This window comes from Pan paniscus, chromosome 1, assembly GCF_029289425.2.
Source record: "Pan paniscus chromosome 1, NHGRI_mPanPan1-v2.0_pri, whole genome shotgun sequence".
Lineage (NCBI taxonomy): Eukaryota > Metazoa > Chordata > Mammalia > Primates > Hominidae > Pan > Pan paniscus.
Window position 1 is genome coordinate 29,180,611 of NC_073249.2, and position 13,229 is coordinate 29,193,839.

The window sequence follows — 13,229 nt, forward strand, 5'->3', positions numbered from 1 at the left end:
TACATAGAAGGAAGTCCAAAGATAGAATGGAATCCTGGGTTGGTTGATCAGGCAATTCAAATATGTCAAGTTCTTTCATTCTGTCTACTTTGTATATGCAGTGTTGGCTTCATCCTAATGCCTGTTTCATTCACAGATGTAGTGTGGACAACATGTTTCTTCATTAACGGGTAGAGGGAGAAAAAGACTTGGGCTTTTCATGACTCTTTCAGGAATTAGGGAGCTACTTTCTTAGACGTCTCTAGCAAACTTTTCCTTATATCTTCTTGGCCAGGATTGGGCCACATGCTCATTTCTGAACTAATCACTGGCAAGGGATATGAGATATTCATTGTTGAATCATATTATTCCCTGGAGTTAGAGGATAAGAGGGTCAGCTTCTCCTGAGGCCCATGGCCACACGGAAGGAGTTGATACCTGAACAAAATCAGGATTTTTTTTTTTTAAGAAAGAAGAATGAATATTAGATAGGTCTTCTTACAGTCCTATTTCTAGGAGCTTACACTCTATGAGAGGGAGACATAAAAAAGAAAGATGGATGAAAAATAATTCAAATGGTAATGTGATAGCAAGTGACTGCTATAGATTGGGTGGTTAAGGAAGTCTTTTCAGAGGCTGTGACAGTTAAACTGAGATCTAAAAGGCAACAGGGAGTCAACAACATGAGAATCTGACAGGATTCTAGGCCAGGGCAGCAACTCATGCAAAGTCTCAAGGCAGGAATGGGCTTGAGAGTTTGAAGGGACATAAAGAAGGCCAGTGTGATGTAGCAGGACTGAGACTGTTCCAAGATGGGGCAGAGAAGAAAGCAGGCCAGATGTCAAGCTTTGTGAATTTGGTGTTTATTCTAAATGCAATGGAAAACCACACTTACCTGATTTCTGACTTTGACAGCTCACCTTGGCTGCTCTATGGAATAGGTTGAAATAGGGAGCAAAAGTAGAAGCAGGAAGACCAATTACAAGGCTGTTGCAGTAGCTTAGTTGAGAGATGATTGTGGCTTTGATTAAGGTGGTATTAGTGAAAATGAGAAATGGATGAATTCTGGATAATTTTCAGAGGTAATGATAAGACTTTCCAGTGAGCTGGTTATGAAGGATGAGAGGAAAGTGATAAATCAATAATAAATTCTTTGATCTGGGGTGTGGTGTGAAATAGATAAAACACGATTGTTGAAAGGTTGATATTCTCAAAAGGTGAGTAATAGATGCCATTCTCTTTACTTTTGTTAATATTTTTAAATATCCATAATAAGAAGTTTTTAAAAAACCCTGCCAGATATTTGGCTTGAATAACTGGAGGGATGTTGTGTCACACCCAGTTGGGGAGGATGAGGAAAAGAACAGCTTTGGCGGAGAAATCAGAGAGCATCATGTGCTAAGAAGTAGAGATATGCTCATGTAATAGAGATGTATGGAAAAACTCCATGAGGAGATTAAGAACAGGAAACCATTTCAGAAGACCTCTAGGAGAATTAGGATGTGTTGAATAGGATAAAATGCAGCTCAGGGAATTTGGTTACTGCAGCACCTCCGCGAACAACACCTGGTCCTCTTTCTAATGCTATGTCAAAATGGAGCCTCAGCTACTCTGCTTTTCCTAAGACTGACTGGTTGCTGCTTACTCAGGATTTAAACTATTGCATGGCTTTTGCTATGTCTCTTGTTTGTGGTTGTCTTAGATTATTTCTCCTTCTTTGTTTCACATTCAGAGCTCATGTGAAGATTTTACTGAGTCTGTGGATTACAACCTAATATAGGATATTTGGGGAGGGGGACATACTGTTTACACCAGGCCACTTCATGGGACATCAGCAGCTGTATTATTGCTGCCTCCTGGTCAGGCATTCATCAGCAGTTTAATTCGCTATGGCAAGAATGAGGAGGGGAGGGAAGGAAAGGAGGGGGTTTGTGTAAACAAGCTTGGAGATTCTTCATGATTCTAGGAAAGTAACCTTTCAGAAAGGGATGTGCTTGGAGAATTTCCCAGAAAGAGATAGTGTAAATGGCACTTACCTTACATGTGCTATTTGGTACACTTTTAGTATTTGCTTTCTGAAATCATGTAGCTAAGTTACCACTGTGAATAACGTAAGAGACTTCCAAGTAAGTTTGAGGTTTTCTGGAATAAACCTCACAGGCATTGCATACTAAAGTGGACACATGCATTTATAATTTCAGAAGAGGTTCCAGTGTGACAGTTATTATTACATATATAAAATAGTGCTGGTGCTGAGCTATAGTATAATATTTCAGACCCAGATGGCCACATCTTAATGAGCCCACTGATACATACTTGGCTTTTTCTGTAATGGATTTTTGTTAATATTTGTGAATGACATAGGCATTTGTGTGTGAGGCAAGTTGTCCTTAAAGATATCTACTAATTCTTCCCTGATAGTATTAATTGGGTTAGTTTAGTCATAATGTGCCACAGACTTGCTTTTTGGCTCATCTAAAATGTGCCTTCCTAAGGGTGTGCCGCTTTATGGCATTATAACCTAATGAGTAGAAAAGAAGGAAAATGTGCTATGCAATGGGGTCAGATAAGCAAGTAGGCCTGATATAAGGCTTTATAAATTTGGAATTTATTCTAAATATGATCAGAAACCACATTATCTGATTTCTGGTTTTTCAAGCTCACCTTGGCTGCTCTGTGGAATAGATGTAGTTAGTTTTCCTTGTATTTTTTTCTTAATTAGCTATATTATTCTTTTATTTTCTTCTTAATTAGCTGTATTTCTTATACTCATGAGGGTCGTGTGCCTCTTTATTTTGCAGTATTTCATTTTGATGTGCCACTGTTGCAGCTGATTCTGAGTGACGTGGACAATGATAGCATAGTTAGAATGCATAAGTGTTAACACATTTCCTTTATATCTGACCTGTAAAGCATGTCTTCTTTTTTCAGCAAGGATATACTAAATCTAGGGATAACCTAAATCGAGGGATCTCCAGGGATAAATGTAAGGATCTTTTAACCAATGTAGTTAAAAGCTGAAAGATGCTTCTACTCATTCTAAAAACACATAAAAATACTGACATGTAGAACATTTCTTCATTTGGATAAAATCGGAATATTTACAAATGGCCCTAATGGATGAGAGTAGCTTGGTGTTCTTTGTCTTGATAGATTTGCTCATACTGTGACTTGACAAACACAGCAAGTGAAAATTGTTGATAGACCTCATTCACAACCATTTTGGGTGTACCAATTATTTCTAGCTGTTCTTATTATCCATCTTTGAACCCCTGTACCTTGTCATGGGTCATGTGTACATGGTGAGGGAAAATGCATTTGGGTGACAGTAAAGGTAGGCAGGTACAATGAAGTTCAGAGGTTATCTAGTTGTTCAAGTTATCCTGGTTGTTCAACAGAGCCTCTTTGAATTTGGATCCTTTCCTTAAAAGACATCTTTGCTAAAGGAGACTGGTGGGTGGGAACAAAAACGGCACTATGGCCAGGGTAAGGACTGTGACCTCTCCCTTGAACAGCAGCATCAACCAGAACTTTCCATATATAGCACTATTATGAAGTTTTGCTGAGCAAAATGTTTTATACCAGGACTATTAGAAATCTACTCAGCTGAAGTAAGAGACTCTTATTTCTACTACCATCTATGATTATGAACAACTCCAGAACTGTAACCAGCTCCAGAGGCAAGAATTAGAATAAATTTGGGCAGATGTGTGAAATGTAAAAGTATATGCTCTAGTTGCCTAGTTAGAATGTAAAGGAGTGGAAAGAGAACCTTTTACTCTCTCTTATTAGGAACAGATACCAAGCTCAAAACCTACCTCCTCTGAGAGTCTGAGTCTTATCCACATTAAAGAAGGAACCAGGTTTGGAAGAAGTGGAATGTCTTGAAGTCAACTTACAGTGTGTCAAGGCATTATAATTATAAAAACAATTATAGAGGCCAGGCGCGGTGGCTCACGCCTGTAATCCCAGCACTTTGGAAGGCTGAGGCGGGCAGATCACTTGAGGTCAGGAGTACGAGACCAGCCTGGCCAACGTGGCAAAACCCTGTCTCTAACTAAAAATACAAAAATTAGCCAGGTGTGTTGGCACATGCCTGTAATCCCAGCTACTTTGGAGACTAAGGGAGGAGAACTGCTTGAACCCGGGAGGCGGATGTTGCAGTGAGCCGAGATTACACCACTGCACTCCAGCCTGAGCAACAGAGTAAGACTCTGTCTCCAAACAAACAGACAAACAAACAAAAAACAATTATAGGATTCTCCACCAGTTGCCATTGGTTTGAGGTTATTATAACCAGAAGAGGGTAAACTTTTCTTCTGCGTTAGTCGGGCGTTACAGAGATGGTGTGTTTTGCTCTTCAGGAGTGCTGCAGTAGTGTGTAGATAAGCCACAGGAGGGGAAGCAAAGAGGAAAGGAGCAGCAGCCACTGCCACAGAATGCTGACATGGAGGCCAACTGGCTGCTACTGAGTTCGGCAAAAACACTAAAAACTCCACAGTGCTTTTTATCTCCACGAGTGTGTTAGCTCTTTGAGAGTAGTTTCTTATTTTTATGGCAGAAAATGACTTTTATGTTCAGAGTGACAGTACTGGGATCTGGACAAGGCTTTTTTAGGAAAGGAGAAAGCCTCTTTTTTTCTGACTCTAGGTTGATTCTGATTCTGATTTATAGGTGTTAGCTATAATAATGGCTTAGTGAAGAAAGCATATTTTAATATACACTATCGGCCGTAGCCAACTATGTCCAAGGAAGTGTACATCTATGACACTGGTAGGCTTAGGAGCTTTAATAGTTTCTGTGACAGAAGACAAACATGTTTCTGTGACAGAAGACAAACATCTTTCTGCTATAGCTATTTCATGTCTGTATTCATCTGCTCAGGCTGCCATAACAGTGTACCACACGCTAGGTGACTTAAACAACAAAAAACTTATTTTTTCGCAGTTCTGGAGACTAGAAGTCTAAGATCAAGGTGCCATCGGGGCTGATTTCTGGTGAGACCTTTCTTCCTGGCTTGCAGACAACTGCTTTCTTGCTGTGTCCTCATTTGGCCTTTCTTCTATGTACACATGCTGGGAGGGAAAGAGTGAGTTCTGGTGTCTCTTCCTCTTATGAGGACACCAGTCCTATCCAACTCTTATGAGCTCATTTGCATTTAACCTAAATTACCTCCTTAAAGGCCCTATGTCCAACCAAGTACAGTCACTTTAGGGTTAAGGCATCAACATATGAATTGGGGTGGGGGCAAGGGGACACAAGTCAGTACATTGGCAAGTGTACTGAATTGGGCAAGTGACAAAAGTAAGGTTAAGGAATTTCAACTTCCCTATAAGTAAATACAATAAGAGACTGAAAAGGCAAGCAGAACAAGCTTTTAAAATGGATTGGGATAGAAGAAAGATGGATTGGGATAGAAGAAAGATGGATTGGGATAGAAGAAAGATGGATTGGGATAGAAGAAAAGGTAAAACAAAGATCTTCCTCTATACTAACTTGATTTTAAGTGACATGATGACAAGATAGTGGCTGGCTTGGGGACATTGGAAAAGAAGGTAGATCCATCTACTGACTGATGATCCTATAACAAATAGTAAATAGCTTTGCTGGTTGTTTTTTTTAAGAGTATTATAAAGGCTTTTAGTTGGTATCACAATTTTTTTTTTTGCTATGAGAAAGAAGTAATTAGAGGAGAATATTTTGTTCAGCCTTATGCTGTAAAGGGAATTGAGGCAGTTTGGGAAGAAGCTTGAAAGGCTTAATTTAATTTCATGGCAAGGCTGATTTAATGGACTTTCCTTCATTGGTGTATTAAGGCCAATGGTAGGAAGTATAGACTTGGGGATTTGCTCAATAGTAAATAGGTAGTGGTTAATAGGTGGTAAATGGGTAGTGGTTACTGGATCAGGAATCACAAGAAGGTTCTGGGTCAAGGTCTTCAGTTAAGGTAGGCAGCATGGAAAATTTCCATTCAAAAGAGTCTTTGAAATGTGCTCCATCTGTTTTACAGACACTGTTATAACAGTTTAGAGAAGCAATTATGATTTAGCCGATTAACAGGGAATAAAAGCATGCTGGTCAGATGGAGGCCCCAGAGAATTGTTTGTTTACAGGCTGAGAAGTGGAATATAGCACGACCTGATTGGAGATTCCTAGAACATTAATAATCTGGGATGATACTGGAAAATGTTTTGCCTTATTTCGTTATTTTCAGTAGACTCTCATGCCACCTGCCACACAGGGGACATGAGCATCAGACTGGCCAGAGGCGGAAGGAGAACACTTACACCATAAGGATATGCCCTAGGTTATCCTCTGAGGCTGGGCAAGGGTCTCCTCATTAGGCTGTTTCTTATTAGGACTTTGGACTTTGGATTGTTAGAAACACTCATTTTGCCGAAGATCTTCCTCTCTACATTAATACAAGCTTGGTCTAGCCTAGTGATTCTCAACCATGGGTGATTTTTGCCTCCTCAGTGGATATTTAGCAATGATTTGGCATCATCTAGAGACATTTTTGGCTTTCACAGCTTGAGGGAGGTGCATCTAGTGAGTAGAGGCCAATAATTCTGCTAAGCATCTTTCAATGCACAGAACAAAGGATTTTCTGGCCCCAGATGTCAATAGCACTGATATTGAGAGACCTTGGTTTATTTAGCCCATGGCTCTTAATGTAACCCTCCCAGTCTGTCTTTTTTGCCTTTTCCCCATTTTGTTCTCCAAAACTTCTTGACCTTCAGAGCATTTGATCTATAAGATCATTAATTTAATTTTAGTAGAGTTTGGTGAAGTGATTTGCTGTTGTGAAAAGTGCAGCTAAGTAATTGCCAGGAAACAAAAGTTAATTTAAGTTCTTCTTGGATCTTTGGCCAGAGCAACAAGTTGTCTAGGCTTGGTCTCTGTGGCATTATTTATGCCTAAATGCTTAAGCTCCATGTAGTCAGCTGCACCTTTTCCTTTCTCTTGTTTATAACTGTTAATTTTAGTTCAAATCTGCGCTCCTTAGGCATTCCTACAGAGTAGCTTCTGTTAAGTGAGTTTTGGTTTGGTGATTGGGGCCTCTGGTCTTCTACCAGGGATCTGGCTGGGTGGAGTGGGGAAAGGGAGCCTGGGACCTGACTACTGGTTAAACACACTTGCAACCAAGCCCCCTGCTTTTAGCCCCATCCATACCTTTACTTCTAGGGGGACCTGGTGCCAATTCCTAAGGCTGCTGGTGATTTTGCAATGCAACTAGGGCAGCTTCTCAGCTTTCTTCTCCATCAGTTTAGGAGTTAGCTTTCTAGGAACTGTAAACTCAGTGACCACCTGTTCCTTTGTTTTCTAGCTCTCACATTTTGTGCCTTTTCTCCTTGATTTTGTTCATTTGCTTTTTGGAGGAAAGTTTTTTTGTCCTTACTGGTTTTGCCTTTAAAAAAAATTCTTTTACTGTTGTTCTTAGTGGTGCTAGGGAGACTGAGAGTAAAATTCATGTGTTTAATTTACCCTGTTTACCTAGAGACCAAATATACTTTAATTTTACACATTATTCTACTCCTTGCTTTTTCTATTGAATGTAATTTGGAGGTTTTTCCATATATGTAAATTATTTCATTCTTTTCAAGGAATACTATTTTATTGTATAGCTGTACTGTGATTCATTTAATCACGCTTCTGCTGAAGGGCATCTAGTTTTCCTTTGCTCTTTTTCATTTCTTTTTTCCTATAATGAGCAATGCTGCAATAAGTACCTTTATGTCTGCCATTCATCTTTGGTTTCATGTTGGCACATAGTGTCATAATTGAGAGTCCGACTGCCTAAATTTCTGTCCCAACTCTGCCACTTACTAATTATGAAACCCTGGGCAAGTTATTTAACTTTTCTAAGTTCAGTTACCTCATTTCTAAAGTGATATTGATAACAATACCAAACTCATAGTATTGCCATGAGGATTAAATGATATATGCTTAGAATAGTACCTGGAGCATAGTAAGTGCTCAATAAATGTTAGCTAGCCTTATTCCATCAGAATAAATTCAAAAGATATATACATTTTCCTCTTTTTTTTTTTTTTTTTTTGAGATAGGGTCTTGCTTTGTCACCCAGGTTGGAGTGCAGTGGCACGATCATGGCTCACTTCAGCCTTGACCTCCCAGGCCTCTAATTTTTCAGTTTTTTTTTTTTTTACAGATGGGGTCTTACCATGTTGCACAGGCTGAATTTTACATTTTGACAGAAATTGTTGCATGGTGCTTCTAAAGGGCTACCCGATTTGTATTCCAAATAGCAGTGTATGAGAGTACCTTTCTTTACTTGTTGTTTACAGAAGTAAAAACAGCTCTGAGCCAGTTGCTTATTATCATTGGCTGTGTGCTATTGTTTTTTTTTTAAGTGAAATATTTCTCTCCACCCATGTTTTTAACAAATATTGTATTGGGAAACAAGACTGTGAGAGATGAATGCGCTTTTCTCTTGCTGTTCTCAGGTATTTGAAATTGTTGACTCCTAGTATGTTATCATACTTTAGTCTTTGCTAAACCAGATCAACGTAAAATGCCATTTCAGTGTTTTAATCTATATTTTAAATTCATGGGTAAAGTTTGTCATTCTTTCATATGTTTTTCACTTATAATTCTTTTGGGGAATGCATACCATTATCTTATTTTTTTTCTAAACTCCAATAGCAGTTTAAGGTTCATTGCACTTACTTTAGCTATTAAATCTATTCTGATTTATATTGAGTGAGAGTTATTTCTTATTTACTAGTATTGTTTATCCAACTAGATGATAGTTTCTGAGCAGGAATTTTTTTGTCACTTTCTTTTACTCCATGACACCTAGATTTAGTATGTAGTATTAAACAGCTGTGGTCAGACAAAGTGACATGTGCCTGCCTATAGTCCCACCTACTCAGGGGCTGAGGTGGGAGGATTGCTTGAGCCCAGGAGGTAGAGGCTGCAGTGAGCTGTGATTGCACCATTGCACTGCACTCCAGCCTGGGCGTCAGAGCGAGACCCTGACTCAAAAAAACAAAAACAAAACAAAGCAAATAAACAGTTGTTCAGGCAATAGAGAAGTATACTTTTTAGTTTTGGAGTTCCATTGTAATTGTTTATGAAATGAATTTTGTATGAGTAATAAAATGTATTTGACACATGTTTATTATAGAAAATTCAAGTATTACAGAAAAATACAAATAATAAAATAACCCATCCCTAACATCTAAAAATGATCATCATTATTAACTTTCAGGGGTTCTGCATGGCTCTACACAAATAAAGGGGTTTTTGGGGGTTTTTCTTTGGCACTATATGAATAGAAGGTTGAGTGGGCAGATGAATGGGCACAAAGAACATTTTATGAAAATGAGATCATATTATATATACAATTGAAGAATAAATGGCAGAATTAATCCTACTTGAATTGACAGTTGAAGTAAATAAGAGTTACTGAGTTAGAGTTAAGTTCCTCTAATGCTAGAAAGGTAATTTTTAAAATTGAGATTGAAGTTATAGTTTTTTTGTGATTAATTTATTTGTGAGAATTTTCCTTTGGGCCCCTTCAAATCAAATTTAGAAAGAGTTCATGCCTTTCCTTATGTTGAAAAGATCTCAAGATCTTTCATTTGAGAATTTTAGTCTCTGATCTGAAATGTGGCCTAGACTAGTACTTTTCATGCTATGTGTGAGAGAGCTCTAGGGTTCTACAGAGGTGCTGTGTAGCTTCCTCATTCGTGCTTTTATCTATTTCATATATTGAAATTTTGTAAAAAATTTTGTTTGGGAATACAAAGTTCTGCTATCTAAAAAAAGAAAGTTTGAAAAATATTGAGCATTTTATAGTTAGTAGCAGAATAGAAAAAAAAAGAAAAAATCCTTAGTAACTAGTAATATAGTGATGTTTACTTTCTTTTTGTGTTTCAAAATTGCTGAAGCACTATGTGTCTTGCTTTAAAAGTATAGATGAGTATTTTATTTCTATGGCTTAGGCAGTAAGCTGCTGAGAATTACAGAGAATGCTGACAGCCCTTAGATTACACTGGATCTTACTGGTACCACTAAAATGTGTAAATATCTGTGAAAGTTAGCACAATGACAGTAACAACATAAATTGCAAATGATGGACTTATCGTACTAAAGTTGAAAGCTTTGAAAAACTACTCCTGGCTACTTCAGTGACTACGTAAGTACTACAATAGCTGAAAAACCAAAAAACACTGGCCACTGTGTTTACCCAGTAATTACCAGTCCCTATAATGCCAGCTATAGTTGAAAGACTGATTTAATTACTACAGTTTTATTGTCTGCCTGCATTGTGTGCTTAAAATCAAAAGAAAGAAAATTTTTAAAGTAAAATATGCTCTATCCCATATAGAGTTGTTTAGAAAGAATTCCTTTTCATAATGCACATTAGTGGCTTCTGTATTTTTGTAGATTAAGAAAACTTTTTTACTGGTCTTTTTTTTTTTTTTTTTTTATTAGAAAAAGTATTTATTTCTGCTCCGTTCATACATCTTATTGTTCAGGAAACAGTTTTACATACATATCTGAAATAATCTACCATCACACACTCTAGTTAAAGGCAAAGCACCATAGGTAAAGCTGATCAGCTGTCCAGAGTTCTCAGCTGATGGAATCTTGCTTCTGGATTTTATGTTAATTTCTGAAAACCAGAAATGTCATCTCCAAAAAAGTTAAGAGGGTTGTAAAAAATAATCACTTTATTTGATATTATAGTTGTAGATATGGAATATATTTTAAGAAATGAAAAACTAAAAAGAAAATGCCACTCAACATCATTGGTATAGCAATAGGCCAGCAGGAAAAAAAATTCTGTGATAAACTTGTCTCTTTAATACCAAGAAGAAATTCTAGTCCAAGCTTCAATACGCTTCCTGTTTTTTCACTAGATATTTCTTTTACTGCTGCTCTTCATTCTTTTCCACATTTCATATTAGAGGATTGGTACAGCCTTTAAAACTTCATTGACAGGAGCAAATCCAGTATCCACTGATTTCATCTCAAAGGCACTCTAACCCATCAGATAGCCCGGCAGTTTCATTCTCATGAATACTCTAGCCATGAAAAAACTCAATAGGACACAGACGAATCCAATGAACAGAAGAAGGAATCTATTGAGTTTTGGGATATTTGGTGCATTCGATCGGTCCAGGATTATGAAACCTAAACCTCCCATTGTAAATAGGAAGCTGGATGCAAGTCCTTCCATAATATATTGTCCATTTACTCTGTAGGCCAAGAAAGCTACTGGCCTCTGATGTCCATGTTCATCAGTCATAGAACCGACACTTGGAGGTTCAACAATAACATCATAAATTATTCCTCCGGTGATGAGGAAGTAAGACACCACCACCAGAGCATACACAGTCATGGCCGACGGCATGTGCAACCAGGGCGGCTTCTTCAGCTTCAGGTTGGGACATTCGAGCACTAAGAACGGGACACGGTACAAAGTCTCCATGTTGGTAGCAGCAAGGGCCGTTCTCGGCCTCTACTGGTCTTAATTCAAAAAAAATTCTTGAAGTTTAGGCCATACTAAAATATAATTATAGATTCCCTCCCCTCAACAACTAGGATTATGTTTTATAGGTGCATTCATTCATTCATTCATTTTTGCCTTTATAAAAGCAAGTTTTATTGTTATTTACCATAGTAGTGTCAGAAAGAGGAATAGATTAGCTCAGTCCAACATGATTGGCAGCTGGCAAAATCTAGCGAAGCAGGTGTTCTGATTGCTTTAATTTGGGGGATTTAATTTGGTTGCTTTTAATACTTAGCCATCTAACACTTCAAACATAATGCAGAATAAATATTTCATCTCCTTCCTTTTTACTTTAATACCATACCCACCTCACTTCAATATGGAAATATCTTCATTAAATATGATTTCCAAAAGAACAAGTTCCCTGGAGAATATAGCCATGAGGACAGTGCATAAAAAGAAAAACTCAAAATAAAACTCTGTATGATAATTTTCTATTCTAAGGAAACAAAAGTTTCCAGTATATGAAGAAATAAACCCAGTCTCAGATGCACTAATATGTCTGTGAGAAGCGGTTGTGGTATAATAACTGAAAACTGCCAGCTATTTTCAAGATACTCAAGTGGTAATGGTGCACCTAGCCCAGCAGCAGCCCTCAGAAGAAGCCAGGGTGCTCTCTCCACGTAGGCCAGTGTGTTAGTCCATTTTCATGCTGCTGATAAAGACGTACCTGAGACTGGGCAATTTACAAAAGAAAGAGGTTTATTGGACTTACACTTCCACATGGCTGGGGAAGCCTCACAATCATGGTGGAAGGTGAAAGCCATGTCTCACATGGCAACAGACAAGAGAGGAGAGCTTGTGCAGGGAAACTCCCCTTTTTAAAACCATCGGAACTTATGAGACTCATTCACTATGAGAACAGGGCAGGAGAGACCCACCTCCATAATTCAGTTACCTCCCACCGGCTTCTTCCCACAACACGTGGGAATTGTGGGAATTACAATTCAAAATGAAATTTGAGTGGGGACACAGCCAAACCATATCAGCCAGGTACAAAAAATCCATCTTCAGCTTTTGCCTCCTTCTAAAGCTGTCCCATGGTTGGGCTGCACTGTCTTATCCACAAACGGGACAGAGGCCTTTTCAGCAGCAAGCTGGATCCTACTCGTGATGATGCACATGGACTGAGCCACTGGAATACCAGGTGGCACCAAGGACTTCTACCTATCAGTGTCAGCGGTCTGAGAGCCTGGACTTTTTCATAATTGCTGGAACTGGCCGGGCTATTTTGTGTGGATCTTCGGGGACTCCACTCACCTGTGTTCCAGGAGCGAGACTCTCTGAACACCCACTTCACAGTGGCAGGGAAGGGACGGGCTGGCTTTCAGAGCCATGGAGCTTAGCGCAGCCACCACGACGACGACGATGGGGGAGACTGCAGGCAAATTCAGTGTCAACTTTAGTAACAGGGTGGGGGAGGCAAGTTTTTGTGGAAAACCCAAGGTCCCTGGTGGAGCAACTTTAAGCAGTGAGGTGCTTTTTTTGTTTTACATTTCAGGCGTGCCTTGGGAAATTACCTTGTCAAATGATATTATTTTTGGATCACTAGCTTCAAGGGGGCAGTGTTAGAGGCTGTGGGCCCCATTATTGCTGGGGAAGTTTTCCAAAACCCTAATTAGTAGGCAAATGCCCTTATGACACAAAACAAAATGATGAGCTTGCATCTTGTCGGCCACTGAATGTGTGCCGATGCTCTATTAGGCTT

General features: G+C 38.8%; 2 protein-coding genes across 3 annotated transcripts in view; one reads left to right on the forward strand and one right to left on the reverse strand.

The window, feature by feature from the left end:
• RAB3GAP2 (RAB3 GTPase activating non-catalytic protein subunit 2) overlaps positions 1-13,229 on the forward strand; it is a 121,379-nt gene that overhangs the window by 36,888 nt on the left and 71,262 nt on the right. The window lies entirely within an intron of this gene.
• On the reverse strand, positions 10,662-11,489 carry LOC100991886 (oligosaccharyltransferase complex subunit OSTC). The gene has a single exon (XM_063597039.1). The coding sequence runs from the start codon at positions 11,438-11,440 to the stop codon at positions 10,991-10,993; it is 450 nt and encodes a 149-aa protein (XP_063453109.1). The 5' UTR covers positions 11,441-11,489; the 3' UTR covers positions 10,662-10,990.

Bases quoted from the DNA above. Each gene is read 5' to 3' on its own strand.
- LOC100991886 (XM_063597039.1), bottom strand. From the start codon at position 11,440: ATGGAGACTTTGTACCGTGTCCCGTTCTTAGTGCTCGAATGTCCCAAC.